The following is a 24,222-nucleotide window of genomic DNA, read 5'->3' on the forward strand; positions in this document are numbered from 1 at the left end:
ACACTTACAAACAAAGAAAGACAGAGCGTTGGCTGTTGAAACCCTGAAAAAATGATTTGCCGGTCAATGCATCTTCTGAAACATTCCTGCCCGTGACTACAGAGAAGTGATCACAGAAACACATTGTTTCTGAGCTATTGATTGAGAGGAGAATGTGTGTGAGCCACATTTTGTTTTAGAGTCCAAAGCGTTCTGGGATTTTAACATGGTCACATGTTCCCTCAGCACTGTCATACGGAAGCATCACACCTAAGGAAAAAGCCGCAATCGAGCAGCAGCATCAGAGGAAGGGTCATCATGTGATCATACAAACACGGCAACGTGGAAGAGGATGAGTGAAAATCCACTGATGAGGCGGAGAAACAACCCCATCCAAAGTGGGCTGCGACGGATAACAACTATGACAACCAATTAATGTCATGATGATTTTCATTTAATCAGCTCATCTAAATGTCATCAAACAACCAGATGTTGGACGTCAGCAATCAAAAGGCTGATAGTCGGTTTTTCCAAACACATTTGAGTTGGCACCAGATAGAGTGAGGTTCCATGCACAGCCTTGAACAGATGGCCCAGGAGTACATAAAGTATCGCAGACAAAAAAGAAACACTTTCAAACACAAGTACACAAGTACAAGACTGCACACCCATATAAGTGCTGTTTATTCCACAGTCTTATAATATGCATGTGTGTGTGTGTGTGTGTGTGCGTGTGTGGTCTTGTGTGTGGTTTTTGGTGGGTGTTGTTTGGCAGCTGTTAGCAGATGAAAGGGATTCAGCGAGCTTGGCACTGCAATTGGTGCAAGTGTATGTAAGGAAAGGCGGCCTCTGTGTGTGTGTGTGTGTGTGTGTGTGTCTCACCATAACATAGTGTCTCTGAATCTCCGTCTTCTCTGTAGCCAGTTTCTCACACTCCATTTTCAAACTGCAATAGAAAAGTAGCAGAAAACAAAACGGGTAAGTTATTGTTTGTATCATATTCCACATAAAAATACACAATTAGTAAAATATCAACAAATGACCGTCTCCTCAACACTCTCACCCCCTCCTCCTTCTCTCTCCTGCTCTAGCACTCAGCAGGGAGGAGGCAGCTGGGTGACTGGGGTGCTGACAGCCCATTATCACCTCAGACCAGAGCAGAAATAGACAAAGTCACGCTTGGAGCCTGAAATCCAGCCAAAAGTGCAGGCAGGCACATCCAAGGTGTCTCTCGCTTGCTCTGGACAATTTCCAATCTATCCACGTGCTCTCCACTCCGTCTCATTTTGCTCCTTCCCCAATTAAAGGCCAGTATATCTGTCTTTATTTCTGTGCGTCTGTTCTTTTCTCCTTCCAGAGCACACTTTGCAAAGTTCCATTGAAGTTTCTGTTTCAAGTGGGCCAAATTTGGGGATTCTGTCTGAATACAAGTAATAAATCTGCTTTGTTTCTTGCACCAGAAGCAAGCAGAGAAGATCAATGTGCTGTGTGCAGCTATACCAAATAAGATTTTACTCATTTGAAATAGTGTGGGGGGGAGGAGGGGGATCAATATGTGGCAGTCAGTTTTAATATTGTGGCGGTGGCCACAAATAAATCAATGTATGGAAAACACTGAGAAGAGTCAAATATTATGAAACCATAGTGGGTCAGAGGACATTACACAGCTCATGTGGCCCAGGACACATTTTGTCCGGCTTATGCTGCTTAAGTAACGAGGTCACGTGCGTCTCAGACTTCTCTGAATCTGGTCTGAGGGACAGGAAATCAAATGTATGTCTTTGGTGCGTTCACACCTGTACTAAGACCTGGCCACCTGTGGTCCGATCAGCGCAGGCAGATATTAAAAACAGGTCTGGACAGGGTCTGTGAGCAAGACATGGCGATCACAGCTACAGTGAGGCCTGGTGTTAAGGCTTCTTCAAGCACACACACACAGGTTTAAGCAGCTATTCATCGTAGGACACTGCAATGACTTCGATTAATTTGGACAACCTTAACAAAGCATTATCCCTTAGCTTAACCTTAACCAGCTAATTCCTAATCCGAACATAGTCAACAAGTTTATGCCAGAAAGGGTCATAATAAAAAAAGTACACACACACACACACACACACACACACACACACACACACACACACACACACACACACACACACACACACACACACACACACACACACACACACACACACACACACACACACACACACACACACACACACACACACACACACACACACACACACACACACACACACACACACACACACACACACACACACACACACACCTGAGGTGATGGCATTCAACCACCTCTTCCACATAGGGTAGTGCTGCCTATATCCTGAAATTCTAATCTGGTGCATCATTAAAAATATTAGCAGTTATAGTTATAGAACCTATTCAAGTTCAAAAAATCCATTCTACAATCGCCACCAGACACTTTTAAGTAATTAACAAGTGTCCAGCAGAGGGTTCTGTGACAGCATGGACGTGTGCCTGCGTCCATGCCCTCTTTGCTCATCAGAAGAAGACAACAGTGGGGTTGTGTTGTTTGAAAGCAACAATGGAGGACACAAACAAACTAAATCATGACACCAAAGCATCTGAAAAGTTGTGTGTTGAGGTATTTCTGGTTCTACACCACTACACGGTAAAGCGATGAATGCCATATATTTAGAGATCGATATAAGGATTTCATAAGAGAAAAGAAGATCGTATTGAAATCTATCATTTTACTCCAGCCCTACTCCCACGTGTACTATATTTCTGTCCCTCCCCGGCGTCTGCTCGTCTCTCCTCCCTCCAAAAGCAGTCTCTTGTGTTTTCTAAAACTGGATAACGCCAATGGCAAAATTTTCCAATTAACACATATACCCACACACATACACACACGCCTAAATGTGCCCAGGTCAAACATGCAAAACACCACCCTCGTTACCTCTGCAACTCTTTCTCCACCTTACTAACCCCATCCCCACTTTCTCTCACAGTACAGACACGCAGAGGTGCACACACGCTCAGCTTCCCCAACTCCTTGACCCCGCCCCAGAGAGGAAAGATATTTTGGGCCCATGGCAGTTTACGTCGACTTGTTTGCGGGAGGCAGAGAGATTGATAGAGGGGGATGTGGTGCGGTGTAGTATGATGGGACATTGCACTGGAGGTGGATGAAGAGTGGAGTGGGGGGGTGGGGGGGTGGTGGTGCTGTGCGAGTCGTTTGGCGGAGGAAAATTACAATATGATTAATACTGCAACATTACCCCTAGCCGCAACAGGTAATAACGTTCCCATTCGCTCCCCTTCTCCAGCGCTGCGTGCACACACACACATAATTGACTCATTTATCATCGCCAGCCAGTTGAGAGGAAGAGGGACGAGGGAGGAGAGGGGGAGAAGCTGGACGGAGAGTGGGAGAGGTAGATGGTGGTGATGGAGAGAGGGAATGAGGATTAAACACCGCCACCCCCCACCCTATAGATTTTATTACAGTAGAATTGCCTCTCAGCAGAAGTCACTCACAGCTGGGCTGAGAACTAATGTAACTGTGTATGTGTGTGTGTGTGTGTGTGTATAAGGATATAAACTTGGGATAAGTTTGGAGAAACGGGCAAATGAAAGAGTTGCTGAGATCACAACTTCATCGATTTATTTAAGTCTGGAATGAGCGGACCAGTTTTTAAATAATACTGATACATTTCCAAACCCTGTATAGAATTACAGTACAGTAACATTTATACCAAGCACTGTTCATGTTTCCATCTCTTCTCCAGAGAACTGTGCCGTCACAGGCCCAAGAGTAAACAATGTTCTTAAAATGGATCATGTTTACAGTAAACAGCAGCCAATCTTTACTTTGTTTGATGCCACCACCACAATACTAACACAGACTTCATTTCTTTTTCCTAATGATAACATTTCCACTTGTGCTAATCCAAGTGAGCTTTGGATCACTCGGCTCTCTCTGTCTCAACTTTGTTTCCAGTCTTCCTGTCTGTAAGTCTACAGACTCATTAAAAGGCCCAGGAGTCTTGATTCATCAATGAATCCTTTTTCTAATGATATTTTTGGGGCATATCACTTTTATTAGATAAGACAGCATCGTGTGGAATGAAACCCAGGTCGCAGCAAAGGGCCTTAGCCTGTGAAGCTCTAGCTCTACCAATGGAGTTATCCAGTGTCCCAAATGAATCCTTTTTAACAATAATTATAATTCATTATTAGTAACAGATGCTTTTTTTTCTCTCATATCTAAATCAGCCAGAGAATAGGACTACACTATTAATAATTTTCAGATCACAATTTGAAACACAAATTGCATACATCAAAGGTACAAAAGTAACACAGCAATATTGAACTGAAGCTTGTCTTTAAAAATGATATTGAAAATCAAATCAATATCTGTCAGAAAAATCTGAAGATTTTCCCCCATACTGTTCAGAGAATCCACAGAATGTTATGCATTTCCACACTGTAATGGCCCAATGTTGATTCATTCCACTGTTACAATCAATGTACGGACTAATTATTCCAGCTGATTCGTGTGAATGTTTGTGGTTAATGAATATTTGCTTTCTTATACAAGCTGGTCACTTTCAGATAACTCACAGCAGTTGTGACGACCTCTGTTGTTTAAGGGGCTTGAAAATTAACATTCAGAGCAGGGGGGGGGGGAGAAAAGCAGCAGTTGGAGCCAAAAAAGAAGTGCTTCTGTGCCTCTAAAAATCAGTCTGTTTTGAGCACTCCAGAAATTGCAGGAAAGACCCCAAGGTCACACTTAGAAAGCAATAACCATTCCATACAATATGGAGCTCAAGGGAGGAAGTACAGTATCTGAGCATGACAGTGTGTATATAATTCTTGCGTGTTGTAGGGTTTTGATGATGGGTCAAAGTTAGGGTTAGGTTTAGGCATTCAGTAGTGATTGCTGTGGTTACAGCTAGGTGATGCATTATGTTAACAGGTCTCCACGTGACGAAAGAAAGAAAATACTATTTGAAGTGTAGCATTTCATTTCATGTTGAAATGATTGCCTGTAATAATTAGTCCTTGGCTCAGCACCATTTGTTAAGAGAGAGAGGGAAGGAGAGAAGGTTTGGAGAACGGAGAGAAAGACGCAGAGAAAACAAGCTTGAGAGAGCGAGTGAGGGAGAAATAATAACACAGCATGAAAAAGGGGATTGAACTCTGTGTGAGTGTGAGTGTGTGAATGTGCGTGTGCATGTGCACAACTCGGTGGGCTCGGATCCTCCAATCTCTCACTGGCGGTGACAGGAGATAAGATGATCAGCTGAATGCGCTACAAATCAGCAGCCTGCCAGCTTTTCGACAGCTCTGTCAGTGCTGCAATGGTAGTGAACACACACACACACACACACACACACACACACACACACACACACACACACACACACACACACACACACACACACACACACACACACACACACACACACACACACACACACACACACACACACACACACACACACACACACACACACACACACACACACACACACACGGAAACTAGGAAGCATTTAGATAGATGTAAAAAAAATTGTGCAATAAATTAACATTCATTCACTATACAATCTACGCTGATGCACACAAAACACTCACATGCAGTACATCCACACAAACCTGCTAAATAAACACAGTCTCAGACACACAAACAAGAGCTTACAGACAGCAAAGCATCTAATTAAGACCCCTGCACTTTGTAGAAAAGTGCTTGCTGCTGTTCTAGACTCCATGTTAGAAACAGGCTTCTGGGTATTATAAAAATGTCTTCTTTTGCACTGTTTGTTTTTCTACCACTATTACCTCATTGATTATTTTTACTTAAACAACAAAGCCATGTTTTCCACCTCGCTTTTCTGTAAATCACTTGCCTATTGCTTTGGGTTGTTTGAGAATTGTTTGTATTGTTTTAACAAAAGATACAATTTAAGAAAATGATTTCTTAGAAGAAAGGTTTTGGTGTGAGCAGAGGGACAGTAAAAACGTGAACAGGTTGGTGCCAGCTGATAAAAAAAGAAAAAAACAATGTCAGGGGTTTCTATTTTATTTGAAGATGAAATTCAGTTTCATCAGCTTCATAATTGCTCTGCCAAGTATACAATTGAATTACAGTTTGTTTTTTTGTTTTTTTAAGTATTGGGCAAGTGACAAGCAAATGGCCTAAAAATCTATTTAAAGACGTATAAAAGAGAAGTTTATCTCCTTCCATAAGCCAGTTGTGTATGCAGCCAAACTAAAACAATCACACAACAAAGAAAAAGATTTGAAGATGTGAGGTGAGGGAAGACTGGTTTTGCCAAAAAGGTTTTATGACATGACAAGATCATACATTTGGTTTTATTGGTTAAATAATAAAAGTAAATGAATTGGAAAAAAACAAACATGCTCTTTCTACACAGATACAACTGTGTGTGTAGCACCGGGTATCAAAGCATTATAATCAACTTACTTATATAATATCATCATTTTGGCTGTAAAAGAATCTAAAGCTAATGTTTGTAAGGTTAAATTCTATAGGTCTATCTACACACACATATATACATATACATATATATATATATATATATATATACACATACACACACATATATACACACGTAGATACATATTTGTACTGGAACTGCTGCATATCTGGCTTTTTTTTACATTCATTCATTCATTCATTCATTCATTCATGGATGGATTAAACATTAACATTAAGTTAAATAACTGGTCATTTCAGCTAAACATGTAAATACATTTTGTACACATCCTACAAGCCCTCCAAATCACAATAGTCAATAGACTGTTTCTGGGCTTGTTTCACCTCGTCAGCACACCTGTGTTGTACATTTACAGTGTCAGCTCCCAGGCTCCAGGAATGCCACTGTTCACTTTGCATCTCATTACTCGCTATTGATCAACGTCCCCCCCTCTGCTCCACTTTAAACCCCTCAGATTGTCCAGTACACACACACACACACACACACACCCCCCTCAGATTGTCCAGTACACACACACACACACCCCCCTCAGATTGTCCAGTACACACACACACACCCCTCAGATTACACGGGACCAACCCAAATTCCGGGTGTAATCTTTCATCGTCTCTCAAGGGCGTGAGTGAGAGTAAACACAGCTACACACACGCACATATGCATAAAACAAAGCTGGGATCTTGTCGCACAATGGCAGGCTCGCCGTATCCCATCTATATCTCAGCCATTGTGTTGCCCTCGCATAAATGTGTGACGTACACAAACACAGAAAACATAAGGGAGGAGTTCTTGTGTCAATTAACCAACCCACAAATAAAACACATATCCCCATGACTAAACAACTGCCCTCCCTAAAGCAAATATAATTTCAGCATTTAGGGAGCGACAGACTGGCAGTTACACAAGGATTCATGACCATTATCTAATTATGACAATTTATTTAATTATATCTGTGGACACACGGTGCATGTGGGTGTATGCACAGTCACTCATTGCTCCACAAACTTCTTTGACCAAGAGGCGTCTGGACGGACTTGTTTTTTTACAAACTGAAGTCTCCATTAGAAATTCAGTGTTCCTTGTTGACATTAAAGGGTTTAGTTAAATAAGCAACTTGTCTAACCAAACATCTCAGGGCAAGTAAACATTATTGGTGATAAAACCGTGTGAAGAGAACAGAGAGGCAACTTCCTGCGACACTTGTGTGCAATTCGGCGACGGTCTTCTTATTAAAGAAGGCTGGAGTACGTGTGTGTGTGTGTGAGTGTGAGTCCTTTGTTGTTTCCATGCACAGTTAAGACTAATTAACTGGTCAACTGTCCCAGTATACAAACACTAGTGGGGAATCAATTAAGTGAATAAAGTGTGTCTGATTCCACTGGGCTTTGTGGGGATATGCCCCTTTTCTGCTTGTTAGTATTATATCTTTTTCCAGTTGACTTACTACATCGCAGCTTTAGCCGTCATTGCATTTTTTTCTACCATCAATTAATTTCAAAATATTAAAATATTAAGTTTTCTTCTTCTGTGTCTCGGCTCCTATTATTGTATGTCAAAGCCCTCGGGTGGGAACTGTGGATCACACACATAGCACCTAGTCCACTTTGGATCCAGTTTTATGTACACATGCAACAGCCATTGATTTAGTAAAAATTTTCTATGTAAATGTCCTGAATTTTGGGTAAAAATGAGTGAAGGGACTCGACACGACATGGCATGGCAGAAGAATATCTGCACACAAAAACACTCTGACTTTTCCAAATAGGGCAAAAGACTGGATGTGTTATGGTTTGGTAAAGGTTAGTCATGTGCTGTTATGGTTCCTGTATAACTAAGAAGCAAACGCATGTCTATACTGAATGTGTGTGTAGTTCTGTTACCTCTTTAGGACCCTACTGTGGCAGAACATTGTTTAGGTAACTGGTTATATTTAAGGTAGGGGATAATGCTTTGTTTAGGCTGTCCAAATGAGTGGAAGTCAATGCAGTGTCCTAAGAGGAATAACTACACAAACCTGAGTGTGTGAAGAAAGAAAATTACAGGAACTCTGAGAGTGCTCTGTGTCAGCAGCTCCTCTCCTCTCGTCTCTCCTCTGTCTGCTGATTACAACCTGTTTAGAGTGTTAACGCACTTAAACACATGCACGCACCAAACACACAAATCCAGCGCCACTGACCCCCCAATGACCCTTTAATTAATTTACCCTTCTCTATCTTTAGCTCAGTAATCTTTCTCATCCCTTCAATGCCACCGCCCCCCCCCCATCCACACACACACACAGGAGCAAACCAAACAAGTGGCACACACATTTAGCAACACACCCTGCCACCCACCCATCCATCTTCACGCCCACACACACAGTCGCAGCTCATCAGCACTAATCCCTTCCCTCCGTCTCTTTTCTGCCATCTAATCCAACATCTATCAGAATCCAGCCAGCTTCTCGGCAGCCAAAATACACAATTAAGCCCTGCTATTTCTAGACATCTATTTGTGTAGTACGTGTGCAAATGTGTGTTAAGCATATGCACCAGATTGGGCGTGTATTAAGAATGGGATCGGGTGTGTTAAGGTAACTCCCCAGAGGTTGGTTACCTAGATGCTGGGAAGTTGAGGTAGTGATTTTTTTCCCCCCTGCAGTTAGAAGAATAATGTGCTGAAAGGGTCCCGTTACTTGTAGCCTGCAATCAGACGTGAATCTCTGGGCTGACACGTCCGCTGTTGGACTAAATACTTTCGGGTCCTTTCGGAAACTTCTGCCAAAAGGACTTTTAAGCAAAACATTGTCGAGCAAACATTTAACAGCTTCTGAAATGGACACCCCTATGAAAACGAGCGCAGTACTTTTATTGTGCTTATTGCAATGTGAAAGACTTTTTTTTTACTACATAAAAGGTTGTTTTGTGAGTAGAACGGAGCGTACAGTATGTTACAACTAAGGCAGACTGACATACACGACTTCATGACCGGGCTCAATGGTGACTGCAAGATACAGAAACGGGAGAAAACTTCAGTTAATGCTCAGTGAATTAATGAAAAAATAAATCAATATAATACACACACACACAGCAATTTCAATTGCACTGATGTGGTTTTACATCACTGCAACAATTTGAACTACATTTAAAAAAGGACATCAGCACACAAGGACTGGGGATTACATTAATCAGAACTGTCCAATACTGCAACATACGTGCTCAGTATATACAGTAAGGTGGAAAAGACAGTAGAATTGCACGTCAGCAACAAAGTATCACAACTCAAGAATAGTACATCAAACTCTAATAAATATTATCACCTTCATGGAACTGATGCATTAATTGCATCGGTGCAAGAAATGCTTTTGCAGTAACCATCAATAAAGGCTACAACCACCAGCGTGACAGCCAGAGTACGCTACAGCTTACTCTAACGGTGTCTGGCTAATAATGTACCCGTTTTCTTCGCTGGGCCACTGTAAAACCTAAATTTCAATATCATTATGTATTTCATGCATGGGCGTGCAACATTCTGTGGCAGATGATTGTTGCCTCTTAGGACCCGTACATACGAGAATGAGTTTAGGAGAATCTGCAAACATTTTGTATCACATCAGTTTCTTATCCACAAGGAACTGGTGTTCTGGAAGCCCTAAAAAGCTATTTTTGGAAAACCAGTCCCAGGGTGAAAAAAAAACGTTTTTGTGTATACAACCAATACGCAACTTTGGGAAAACAATAATGTCACAGCCGCACCTCTTTCTTGCATCGTCTGTCTCTTGTGTTAGGAGTTTATTTGGTATATTCACTTTTAAGTTAACTTTTAACTTCTTTCCTTAGTCCCCCTGGCTTGGTTCATTCCGTCTCTGATGGAAAACTTTTTAAGAATGAAATAGAAATGCACCGTAAAAGGGAACATTTTGGTTCTGTGTGGATAAGGCGTCAAAACTGTCATTTCATCCATGAGTGAGACAAATTTTCAGGGACTCATCTACCAGGTTAACCATACATTCAGGAGATTTGAGGAATCTGATAACCCGAATCTGTTCCAATGATGTCTGCTATTGTTATGGTTTCAGTGTTAATTTTCAGTGGTGTTTTAATCTGCAGAGTTTTTGTGTTCAAACCAGTCCGCGGACTGCTGGAAAAGCCCGCAGGCAGCTGAGACAATCTCGCATGGAAACCTGACACGAGCTTCTGCTTAAACAGAACAATGCAGTATCGAAGCTGCAAGGTGGAATCACAAGCGCTTGCTCTTGCTCCAAATCATGTTCTTAATCTCATCTTAAATTTATTGTTTATCCTGCTCCCTAGGTCTTAGTACCAATGGTTGGCAAGAGAGGGACGCTCCAGGTGTTGTGTAATTCGAGGTGTACCGTTGAGCAGCTGCCAGAGGAGCCCAGTCACCCAGTCTCAACCTGCAGATCCACGGATGACTTATGTTTATGAATAGCTTCATTTGCCTAGGTGCTGCTGAAGAGGAGTTTGGTTCACATGGGCACTGCAAACATTTTAGAAACTTGGGTTGCAGTGCTATTTGCTGAGCACTTTTTTTTTACTTTGATCCACCGTGGGGCAAAATCCAAATTACATCCAGATGAGAATGTCAGTATCATTCTGTGTGTATGTGTGGGACCTGCTCTGATTCATGTGGTAAGAATGGACAATAATCATCACACCAGGGGACATGATTAACATCAATAATATTTTTGACACGATGAAGATGTGGATAATCAGTGGCCAAAACATGATATAAATGTAACCAAATTATTGCAACATCAACCTGTGGCTCAATGGAATTTTTAACAAACCTGTAGAGAAAAATAACTAGAAATACATAAGACGTTTAAAGTGGGACAGAATGGAAGGAGGGGAGAGTTTGGCCAGCTGAATCAAAGCTGAAAGAGAGAAGCGTGAGGGGGTGGGTACCCTGTGAAGGTGTGCCAAGGGAGCAGAGAGACAGAGGGAAAGAAAGAAGAGAAAACGAAAACTGGGACTGCGCAGGCAGCCCAAATCCCACATTCAAAGACATTCTGAGCACATTCCTGCACATCAAGCACACCATAAAGCCATGTAAAAAGAGCAGCCTCCATTATAAAGTATTAATATTTCCTGTGGGGATAAAACAGCACGTAAATATACACGCCTATCGTGGTCCAGAGAAATTGTTGCAAAAAATGTTATTCAAAACATCACAGAGCTCATCATTAGTCTGTGTGTGTGTGTGTGTGTGTGTGTGTGTGTGTGTGTGTGTGCGTGTGTGTGTGTGTGTGTGTGTGTGTTTGCACACGTGTTTGACAGGTGAGCAAGGGAGGACGAGTGAAGAAAAAAAAAAAGGTCAGCTTTTGCCACATTGGAATATAAATTAATTAGGCAACACCCTGCAGTGGTCACATACAGCACATATAAATATACATGTCTGTAACTTTGTGGAGAATCCTCTAAAGCTGTGTTTCCAACAAGTGGAATGGTTCAATTCGATACAGTACGGTCTGAGAGACCAAACCATAGACCTTTAGTACAGATGGTGCATGTATCTTCCTGATTGTTTCTCATCAGTCAACTATGGTGAACAAATTTAAATGTCAACACTTACTTTCATGTTTCACAACATTGACTAAAACAAATCCCTGCAGCCACTTTTCACAAATATTTGTTCCCCATTAGTTGTTTATTTTTTGTTTTGTTTTTTAAAAGTGCAGGAGAAAATCTGCTTTATGTTTACATGCACATGCTCGGAGTGCTTCAATGGGCAATTGCTTGTTCAAGACACCGATTGCTCTAGTTTAAAAACACAAATAAAAACGTAGTAGTACAGATATAGCAGTAGCAGGACTACAGCAATAAAGGCTCACCGCACACTCACCTGTGGTACTGGGTCTGGAGGAACTGAAACTCCTCCTTAATGCGATCCAAAGTTTCTGGGTAGGTTAATTTCAGGGATTGGGGCGTCCCCGATGCTGCTGCTGCTGCCGCCGCTGCAGCTGCCACCACTGATGCAGAGGACCCAGGTGGTGGCTGCAAAGGTGCCTGTCAATAGAACAGATAGCAAGATTAGGCATGCGACTACAAAAACATATCCCTACTTTTTGGATAATTGCCAAAATCAATAACACATCAATTTGATTTGGGAGGTCATTTTTTTTAAAAGTTAAGTTTCTGTTCAATATTATTTTTTTAAACTGTAAACTGCTTTGGATAGGATACAAATGACTTTATTTTTTGTTTAATTGGTATAGAACATCGACCAACAACAAAACATCAACCACAAAAGCTGTGATTGTGTTGTGATTTTCTGTGTGGCCACACAAATTTAACCTGTTAAATGAAAAGCTCTCCTCAAGCATTTTCCTCAAACTTGGGAGCCAAGTATCCACCTGTCCGTCATATTTGAACAAGCTTGCGCACATGAAACTATTGTGAGGAGCCGTCTATTGGAGACATTGTCGTTGCTGGCAGAGGGAGACGTGAATGGCTCCCCAACGTAGATATAGGGAGGGGGTTACAAGAGCTTCTTAGCCAAATGAGCAGTGTTTTATTGCAAGTCTGAGTAGCTGAAAGAAATAAAAAGAAACAGAGCAGTGGGAGGGAAAAAATTGGGAAAAAAGGGGGACCCATCATGGCTGAAGACCCCTGCCAACCCCTGCGCTTAGTCACCTTCCTCAGCAGGATCCAGAGCAATTAGGATACTACAACCACAGGGGTAATGCTGTAGGACAGGCAGACAAAAGGGGGCTGAGAGCTGGAATAGGCGGGTGGTGGGGGCCGTCTGTCTGTCTGTTTGGCTCTCTGTCAAAATAAGAGAGGAGAAGCCGACTGGGTCTGGGAGAGCCAGTTCACGGGCTTGACAATGGTCAGGTACGACAGAGAGGATGAGTGACAGTAATACACCACAATTACTCTTGCAGAATGGTACGGCCTAGTTTCAACGTGGCTGTGTTAGTTTATTCGTTTATTAGTCATTGATTCAATAGTTTTGCTTTTTGGGGGTGGTCTTGAGTTTTGATGCCAAACAGTAAAATACTTCCGTCTGATGTAGTCTTTCTGTTTGAATGGAGTAAATCAATGATGCAATTCATATTATTTTGTGTGCAATATCATTATGGCGACACCAACACATCATTAACACTTTCATGTAAAATGTTTGATCGCACGTTGGTCAAGACAAAACGTCCCGCTCCATGGAAACCTCACTGCAACTGCTCACTACAAGCTTAGAGACAGTGTTTTAATAATGATTATTTAGTAATGATGTTTAATTAACAGCTTAATCACAGCCTGGCATCAAGGCATGAGTGTGCATAAAAGAACAGACTGTGCCAGTACATATGGTCCTTCTACTGTATACCTTGGGAAGGGGGTATGTCCACATGTAGGCAGAGGAATAATATAAGAATGAGACCAAGACAGTGAGCAGGGCCTTTCAGCAGGTGAAACTTTATTAGAAAAGAAGACAGCAAATATTGAGGAAAGGAGTGGGAAGAGAGCCAGGCAGAGGAGATCAGATGGATGGATGGATATTTAAATGGCAGAACAAGATGAGTGAGGCGAGGAAATGAGACAGTCAGAAATGTACAGAAAAGAAAGGGAGGATTACAGGGTGTTTTACAAAGGAATAGAACTAAAAGAAAAGAGAGAAAGGGAACATGGAAACGGAAAGGAGTCTTTGGGGCCATACACAAGATAATGAGTTCAGGAGAATCCGCTTGAGTTTTTATTGTTTCGTCTTTTTATCCACAAGGAACTGGTGTTTTGGGAGCGCTATTCCTGGAAAACCAACAACCAATATGCTACTTTGGGAAAACAATTATGTCATGGTCCTTCCTCCCTCGTGCGCTTTTATTCGCTATAACCATCTTCGTCATCTTCCTCTTCTTGTGTTTGGGTCTATTTGTTTTATGATAAATTTATTTCCTTCCTTAGTCCCCCTGGCTTGGTTCATTCCATCTCTGTATCTGTATACATTGTAATGTATACTTACTCGGATAAAGATTTACGCCTCCGTGTCTATTTCTGGGGCAGGTTTACAGCATCACGTACAGCATTTTGAGTAATTTTTTTGGGGGGGTGGGGGTGTTTGTGGATGAAGTCATTTCCTGAAACAATGCCATGGTTACGGAAAAAATTTAAAAAATGAAAAAGAAGAAGATGTGTGCGTGGAAAGTTCTGTTTCCGTGTGGATAAGGCCTACAGAAAGGAAAGGAAACAAAAAAGATGATAGGAGAGGGGGCTGTGGCCTCATTGTTCCTCTTTCTAACAAGCTGCTCTCAATCTGTCGGCCAGATCCCCCTCCTAGAGCACAGACAGCCTCACACACACACACACACACACTCTCCTTTGCATGCACATACCCATTACCCACACTTACCCTCAAAAAAATACACAAGCACATTTTGTGAGTGTTGCTCACACATACACACACACTGTTCTCTCACAAAAAACCCATTATTAAAAAAACACACACACACACACACACACACACACACACACACCCTCTCCCCTCCTCTTTTACACAAAGGCACACACACACACACACACACACACGCAGCAATTACTCTTCACAGGGGGAAAAAAGAACACCAAGGCCATTTTACAGGAAGATGGAAGGCGAGAGAAAGGGAGGACTATTTTTTTTTCTATCTCATTTTTAATCACCCTTTTCCCTCCCATTTCTTTTTTTATATATTTTTATGCAATTTTCTATTTTCACATAGCCATGTTGCCAAAGGACAGGTGACAGACAGGGGCAGAGCCTTCCATAGAAATGGATGACGTTAGAGTAAGCTGGACAATTTTTGAGATTTTCAGATGAAAAAGGAAAGGAAATCTTTTGGGTGGCAAAAAGTGACCACTTTCTCTACCGTTTCAGCCACTCAGAACTTTACACACCGGTCTAGACTGAACTCATTTGACAGACGCTGCCTTGAAACAAAGAAAAGATTCTGGTATCTTACCCCAGCATTCAACCTCTCTTTCATTCCTTGCATCCATTATCAAGCACTACTACGCGGCCCTGGCGGTCAGTCATAGGGCAGTTGATGACCATTCATAGCCTCCGTAGGGACAGTGTGCAGCACCTTTGGGCTTTATCGGGGAGGAAAAGGGGCCCCGTCTACTGCTCAACAGCTGATTCAGCATGTTGAACCGTCCATCGGTGAGAGATTGATGAAAATAGTTTCTCCAGCAAATCGGAAAAAGGAGGCCACACATGAAAATGCCAAGCAAAGCTAGCGACTAACAATAAGACGTCTCAAAAGAACCTTCCTCCATATACAGTAACCCTTATTTTATTTGGACACTTAGACACAAATAAATCTGGAGCGAGAGACTGTGTCATGACCAATTAAGATATACCAAACACACCACTGCAGAATAGATCTTGCGTTTTCTTTCCCCGACACTTGCCAGTCTGAGGCAATGATGCAGCTGGTCGTCATTCTTAACTCTCGGGACGTTGTGTCCAGAGGCCTGAGCCTGTTCCACCTCATCCTTATCATTCATTCATTCATTCATTCATTCATTCATTCATGTCGCCAGTCCATCACAGGGCCAAAACGTACACATAAGCAACCATTCACTCTCACACCTACAGTCAATTTACCTAATATGCATGATTTTGGACTGTGGGAGGAAGCCAGAGTCACTAGAGACAACCCACACTGAAAGGCTGCTGGTCGAAGCAGGATCTTAACATGCTGTGATGCAACAATGCTAGCTACTGCTCCACCTTGTGGCTCCCACTCCTGATCAGGCAAATATAATTCAGCAGGCATTTAAGTAAGAGGTCAGGTCATTGAGCCAACCTGGTGACCAATGGGAATGAGTGTAAGCTGGAAAGCCAAGCCTGATAATCCCATAGTCAGTTATTTTCTCCCTCTTGAAAGCCAACAAGATAGGTGCCGTTTGTCCTTGAAAAAAGCTTACATAGACTGAAAATCACCATTACACAAATACAGATCCTCCGTGGCTCGCACAACAGAAGAGACAGATGCTGTAATATTAAGTAAGGAATGCATGAAAGCAGGTCGGGAAGAGGAAGGAAAGCTTTTCCCTGATATGATTAGAGATCATCCAATTGCTCAACTGTTTACATAAATCAGCAGGGAGGTGTTTACAGGCAATAAGCAGCCGTGCCGTGTTTTTACCAACACCATGGCGATTCTGCTCTGTTCCATAAAGCCAGATGAGAAAGCTGAAGGCCAACACGAGTGACGTCTAACAATTTCACACACACTCGGCACTGAAAACCCCACGTATGACCCTGTTGCATCAGATCTACACAGACACACGTTCACACTAATCTCTCTCCAAGCCCAGGAAGGCAAAAGCCAATTGCAATGATTAAACGAGGACCTGATGATGATGGGATGAGTGCAAGAGTGAAAATAAGTCATCTATGGGACAGAAATTATTTAAATCAAATCCCACATCCCTTCCGTGAGACAGGATAGAGGAAACAATCCAATATTGCTGCTTTAAAAGTGCCAACAGTGGAGAAACAACTGCACACTAATCCCAGCTGCTGCTATGCAATGTAACAGCTCCCAGGTTATACATGGTCTGCATACAGACACTGTATATACATTAAAAAAAGTGTATCCAAAAAGAACAATAAAGCTGCACAAATTCTATTGTGAAGGAGCCATGCAACATTCCCTGAATGACATAATTTCGTAATTTGTAATTTGCATTACATCCACCCCCACAACCTTAAAAAAATATATATATATAAACGCATGAGCACACACACACACACACTAAATGAGACTACACACTTACACATGCCCACTAGGAAACACCAAGGGAATGTGTGCACAACGCCACTCACATAATTATTTACAAGCATATGTAGCACATGTGCAGTTTATTGTATTCACACTCGACTGCTCCTACGTCAGTAATGACAGGAACCCGCAATGTGGGTCTCAATCACTGTTACCCACACTGACCCAAAGTGATACAACGTTTGCTAATGGAACTGAAATGGGGCCATCGCTGTTATGATGTGGTTGTGCGACACAGAGATTATTAAGTGTAACAGTATCTGTGCAGTTTCCATCATAACATGACTAGAACGTAAGGTGAACTTTATGTTACGCCTCAACATGGTATGGATTGGTTTAGGACCCACATGTGAACTCCACCAAATGTCGCAGAGAATAGGCACAAATTCACATTAACCTTTTCCCCTAAAAGAAGTTTACACCATGAAACATGAGAACTAGAGCTGAAACAAGTAATTGATTAATGTTTTGATTATTAATTGATTACTAAATAGTTATCTAAATTAACTATTTAGATAATTGATTAATCGGACTGAAGGGTCTTTCATGATTAAAACAGGATTTTTGATTGTTTCAGCTTCTTAAATGTGAATATTTTCTTTGTTTCTTTGCTCCATATGACAAAGAAATCATTAAAAGTGAATCATTTTGGTTTGTAGACAAAAGACATTTGAGAACCTCATCATTTCCAGACAGTGATCAACATTTTAACATTTTATGGACCAAATTAATTGAGAAAATTATCGACAGATTAATCAATTATAAAAAATAATTGTTACTTGCAGCTCTAATGACAATGTTAACATATTGGGTCAAGATACTAAAAATGTAGGCCTTGTGTTGGCGCTCGATAAAAATGATTTAAAACAGGTTCAGTTGGACTGAGTGCATAAATGTCTATATATGAAATGTTGTGGGAATCACTAGTTTAAAAAAAATATATCTAAACAAACATATCTAAATCCTCCTGGAAATTGCAGAGATATTTCAGTCTGGACCAATGTCAGCAGATCCACATTCATTGTCATACTTAGAGCCATGCCACTGCTGTGGCTAAAAATATCCTGTCAAATTCGGAGATTTTTCTTTTCGTTTCATCCGAGCTCGATCTCTCAGTCTACTTCAGCTATGAAGACGCCGCTGCCTCCTTCATACACTGTAGCTTAGCCCATTAGTCAGGCCACTAATTACACTGCTTACCCACTGAGTCAATCATCAGCGTAAACACCCACCACGCGCTCTCTCTTGCCCTTTCATTTGAATACCACCAAGGACACATGACAGTAGTTCCAACACAGTAAAATGTCTGATTGTGTGTATCATTGTGCATCCAGCACATGCAGGATGCACATGCAGAGGCAGGCCATGAAACAGTGATACACAATCTTCAAAGAGTTGTTTTTTTTGTTTTTTAAAAAGTCATTACATTGAATTTTAACTTAGGGCTTATATTGAATCATTCAACCATATTGTCAACATTAAGCCATTTTGCATCGTTAGTGGAGAACCCCCCCCCCCCTTTAAATTAGCTGCCTGTTTGGCTCCATGCTAAAGAAACATGCTCATAATCTCTCAGTGATTTCTGCACTTAGGAGGGGCTGCCATGCACCTGTTTCATCATTAGCACCACCACCCCCATCTCCTCATTCCTTTTCCCTTCCTCCCGCATGCCCCGTTATTCAAATTTCCCTGCTGTCAGCCCACATTAGCGAGGCGCCACAGTTTGCCTGTCAGCTGGCTTAATTGCTGGAGGTGCCTTCTTTTATTAGGTAACCCCCTCAGCTCATTTGTTCCTTCCACTGAGACGCACCTTTCACAACAGCTTGTGTAAACCTGAAATCCCGTCAGCCTCTTTTCCTTCATTTTCCCCTCCCTAACACTCGCTCTCTCGCTCCCTCCCTCCAGAAGCATAGCAGGCAAGCCTCTGATCGATAGACACTCTCCCCCAGTGCAATACAGTGGTGATAAAGAGCTAGAAGCATGCTAGGATTCAGGGAGTGGAAGCTTGCTTTATGCTAGCTTTAAGGATAAAGAGAAGGGCCCATCTCAGTCAATACAAGACAACGTGTCTCTTAGCTGCCCTTGTCTCACATGTCCTCCAACTTCATAAAGATGCAAGCAATTACAATAAACTATATATTATAATAAACATTTAAGTTCTGATTAAATACGTTACTCTTCCAGAGTTTATTATGTTACACATCGTCACCCAAAGAAAGGATCATTTCCAAAACGGTGTAAGACGAAAGACCAAAACTGTTTTTTTTTTTCAATACTTTGCAGCGCATAATATGTCCAGTATACGTATAAGTGTTTACTTGGAATGCACGATATTATAGGCATGTGATCAGCGTCTGTCGATATTGGCTTTAAAATGCATGATCAGATATTGGTAAATGTGATGTGACTGATGACAAAGACCGTAGGCTGAATGAGCTGCTACCTTTTTATCTTTATTTAGTTTGCACAATAATAAGCTATAATAAATAATAAGATTTAGCTAAATATTATGTTAATTGTAACCCTGAAGTGGGTGCAGGGGAAAACATATATATATTTTGATATAATTTATCCGCCCAAGCACTCGCAACATATCGGCATATCAGATGTCCAATATCGAGCATCCCTAGTGTTTACTCAAGGTTTACGGCTATTGTTCTGGCATTGCTATGGTGACAGCAGATCTACTTGCTATGATGCAAGAACACCAAGTACTGCTCGTACTTGAACAGAAGGGTAAAAACATGCACTGTGGCAGCATAAATAACTACATACATGAGATAAAACTGTTTCATTTAGTGTGGGATTAATGCAGGATTTGGAATGATTTCATTAAATTATCTGAAGATACCCTCTGTTATCCAGTTCATGGAACTTAAAAGTGTTGACAAAGGACAACTGGACAACACTCTAAAGCCATTCAAGTTGGGTCTGACACAAACTATTTTAATATTAAAAATTCCAATTATACTGGGGGAAAGAAAAGCAAGGTGAACCCATCCAAACAGGATGTTTTAAGTATTCCACTGCCTGTGTGAGCTTACGGTTAACTCGTTAGTTTAAGCCAAGTAGAACCAGAACGTACTTTTGACAACAGAATCAACATTTACAACAGTCTGCTAAGTCAAATTTGTGTTTAGTTAGATAATATAGCAAACTGCAGAAAGTGTTTCAAACCCACCTGACCACTGTTATTGAAACACAAATGAACACTGGGCAAAAACCACAAAAACAAACTATCAGTTATCAACAAAAAAAATTTAGTCAAACTTGAGATAATCGGAACAATTCACAATGTCGCAGACAACAAGAGAAGGGCTCCGACAGCTTTTAACTAAAATGTAATAATGTTACATCTGTTCAGTGTTACAACATAGAACTTCCCTGTTGAAGCCCATTTCTGGTATGACATATTTAACTGGTTTAATATAAATTTAACACATTTTAATCATAAATTTAAGTCAACCAGAGTGCAAACTGTTCTTGGTGGTAGATACAAAATAACCCATTCACAGTGCTAGGAGATGAGACCGGACTAATTCCACTTCACCCTGTACACTGACTATTACTATACTATACTATAGGAGTTGGATTCATCCACAAGTATATGGTCTCGAAGAGGGGTTCTTTCTCTGACCAAAGCCTGCATCGTAGCACTACATTGATGAGGGTGTTGTATCCATAATTTTCCCCAGAGTGTCTGAACAGACTGGCCAAACTGATCAGCCCTAATATAATGTCCACTTAAAAAAAATCCCTCCCTCAATCAAGAGCTTTGTCGAGATGAAAATGGTTGGTTGAGGGCTTTTGGAAATATGATTACCTATTTCTTATTATGACCGAGAGGTTTCTATGAGCAATTAATTATGTTTCAATCATCTTCAACAGACCAGGGCTGACATGGAAAGTGGGACACTTTACACGCACTTGTGAGGTATATCCAACTGTCAGTAATGTACGTCCTAACCTTTGTGTCATTTCAAGCAGTTCAAATGGGTTGACATTGATCTGGGCACATACAAGGACCTCAAGCATTTTCCGGAAACTTTTTAATGCCGTTTTCTAGCACCATTATACCTGTGCCCTAATTCCGGTTTTTGGGCTCTGACACGAAGCAGTTCGGCTTATGGGATTTAGTCAGGGGTAGACGCACAAAAAGTGTGACCAGAGAAAGACTCGATACAAAAGATAATTTCAAGTACAGAAATATTTGAAAAAGGTGATTACAACTTTCCTGTTTAACATGAGGAATCAACAATGTCTCCTGTTCGTAACCTGTAAATACATTTGAATGTAGCAAGAGTGCGACCGCAACACGAATGATAATGCATCCTCTGATAGAAGATGACTCGATATGTTGAAATATGTGGGCCATTTTTAAATGTCATTGATGTGTCACAACACACCAGTGTCCAGTGATGACAGGTTACTGCCAGCGTAGAGCTTCATAGATTAAACAGTTTGCCATGTTGAGTGGCTCTTTACTCTGAGGTGCAAACAACAGCTACTGATCACTGGGTACTTTCGAAAGGGGTGCCTCACGTGGTACTGCTGAGATGTGCGCGGGCTTGAAAAGAAACAGAGCTGCGGGCCTAAACATTCCACCCAGACCCGCCGCAGTCTGCTCCTCTCACCCTGGGATGCCTGCCCATACATTAAGATGTGGTTTGGAGCTCTCACAGGAACACAGTGAGGAGAGGCTGGATGAGAGGGATTGGGTTTACAGTGCAAACCACAGACCCACGCTCTGCCTCCTGCCCTGCCTTCCTGCAGTCAGTTATACTCCATACACAGCTGCTGCTGCTGCTGCTAGTGTGTGTGATGTTTGTGCATGTGCTGTATATTTGGCCAAAGAGGACTCACAAGATCCCTTTGTCACCCAAAGGTCGTAACGGTCAGAAGAGAAGTTACATTGTGTGGTGGTAGTGGAGGCGAAGCATCACGCAAAAACAAGCGCTTGACATTTTAAAAAAACATCACCATTTGGAGCTGAATGGATTTGTGAGAGGAATTAATTTATGTGGACTACACACACACACATACACACCCATTCATGCTTCACAGGGTGTGCAATCTGCTTTTTAATGCATGGGAAATGAATATGAAAACACAGTAGGGGGGCAGGGTTCAGGGTGGCATGACTGAGGCATGTAGAAGAGGGTTAAGCAAATGAGCAGGTCTTAATTGATACTCGTCACAGCTGTAGGACCAGTGTTTATGTATTTCTGTCTGCTCAAAAGCTCTCCACCCAACGCAGCTTAAACAAATTAAAGCCACGCAGTGTGGAATTTGGTCCTAACCTCACAGAAATCTACCTCAATATAATACAGAGCAAAACAACTTGGCTTTTCATTTTTACAAACTCATTACTGGGCATTTTGCAAAAGAAAATATATAGTTAGGTCCAGATTTTGGTGTGTTTTTTCCAGTCTGTGTAATCAGAGCATGACACACTTTTGTGTGATACAGCAGAAACAAATAAAAGAAGCAGAAGCAGATTTTTTTCCTCTTTTTTTGTGAAACCAACGAGTGGCACTTGAGAAGGGCAGACCATTGAGTGATGGTGTCAACAAGGCAAGCTGACTCACTTCCCCTCCTCACAGCAGCCCATGAGGAAGGGACCCACACACACACACACACACACACACACATTATCATCATCTGGGTCAACTCATTCTCAACAGAATGGACGTGGAAAGGGGGCTCCATGTTTGTAGCCCATTGGTGGTGATGGTGGCCACCAAGGACATGAGAGTCTCACACACACACACACACACACACACAAAGACACTCAGCAAAGTTTAGCGCTCTGCCTCAATAAAAAGACTGATTGTGTGTGACCTTGTTGAGTCAACGATTACAACCGAGCGTGAATGAGAAGACTAATAAGATATGACGGTTCTATCATGATTTCCACACATGAATCCTCCGGAAACACATTTTCTACAAAGCTAAAGACAAACTCGCACTTTCTCATTGAGGCGCAGAGACTACATAGCATCCCCTTTAGTGAGTTTAAAGGTTTGGAGACAATAACACAATGAGACGCGAGTGCCCTGTTACAATGTAGCCTACTTACCGATGGTCGGTTTTGAGGAAACATAGTCGCCGCCGACTTGTGCGTCTCCGTGTAAGCTCTCTCCTATTTCTCTTCGTCTTCTTTCTCCCCCGTTTGAGGCGGAAAGCTTCGTGAGGAATTGCGAGCAGCCGAGGTGCTATTGTTGGTCTCAGAGAGGCATTTGGCCTGGTTTCAACAGCACTGGCAAGGCTAGTCTCGGCTCGCTCATTCCTCGCTTCAAGACTCCTTTGTTCTGGGGTTATATCTCCAGTCCCACACCGCAGCGCACTCGACGCTTAGTGAGGACGCGGAGAGGAGGAACACCCGGCACAGGGGAGCGCTCCCTCTCTTTCCTTCTCTCTCTCTCTCCCTCTCTCTCCCTCTCTCTCTTGCGAGACTTCAACTTCGCACTCCCAGCTATCACAATGTCGCAGTCGGTTTCCCTCTCTGACGGGCGAAGGAGTAGGAGGAGGGTTAATGTGGTTTTCCTTGTGGCTTCGGAAGACGACCACACCACCAGCTCAGTCAATGCAGCCGCAGCCTCTTTTGTTTCCCCCGTTGGCCTGCACTCTTTTTCACACAACACTCCCAGTGCCTCACTTCTTCTCCTTCTCCCTCTCCCCCTTCTCTCTCTGATCCTCAATGGGACATAACATATGAGTAGCTTTCTTTAAAAGGAGTGGGGGGAGACCTAAAGACACGGTTTACTGCCCACCCCCACCCTCCGACCCACACACACACACACACACACGCAGAGGGAAAAACATATTTTTAATCACAAACCCGGTCTGGTGCCGAACTGTTCATTTAAATAATAATAATGATGACAATAATAATTGTCGTGCAATCACACAGGGTTGTTCTTCGAACAGCCTCGTGTCATTTGTTGTGTGATAAATATAATTTATCACGTAACT

The 24,222-nt window shown here is 42.0% G+C and overlaps 1 protein-coding gene across 6 annotated transcripts in view; it reads right to left on the minus strand.

Annotated features, from left to right (window-relative positions):
* Positions 1-23,946, minus strand: part of tle2a (TLE family member 2, transcriptional corepressor a) — a 40,730-nt gene extending 16,784 nt beyond the window's left edge. For 4 of the 6 annotated variants that reach the window (XM_058638473.1, XM_058638472.1, XM_058638470.1 and 1 more), the window contains exons 1-3: positions 23,327-23,945; positions 12,330-12,493; positions 862-925 (exon numbers count right to left, since the gene is read on the minus strand). In XM_058638473.1, coding sequence (XP_058494456.1) covers positions 862-925; positions 12,330-12,493; positions 23,327-23,350 — 252 coding nt within the window. In that variant the 5' untranslated portion in view covers positions 23,351-23,945. Of the gene's footprint in view, positions 1-861; positions 926-12,329; positions 12,494-23,326 lie in introns of all 6 variants that reach the window. The other 2 variants (XM_058638468.1, XM_058638467.1) reach the window with 1 other exon arrangement.
* Between the last annotated feature and the right edge of the window lie 276 nt (positions 23,947-24,222).

Source organism: Solea solea, chromosome 9, assembly GCF_958295425.1.
Source record: "Solea solea chromosome 9, fSolSol10.1, whole genome shotgun sequence".
NCBI classification, from domain to species: domain Eukaryota; kingdom Metazoa; phylum Chordata; class Actinopteri; order Pleuronectiformes; family Soleidae; genus Solea; species Solea solea.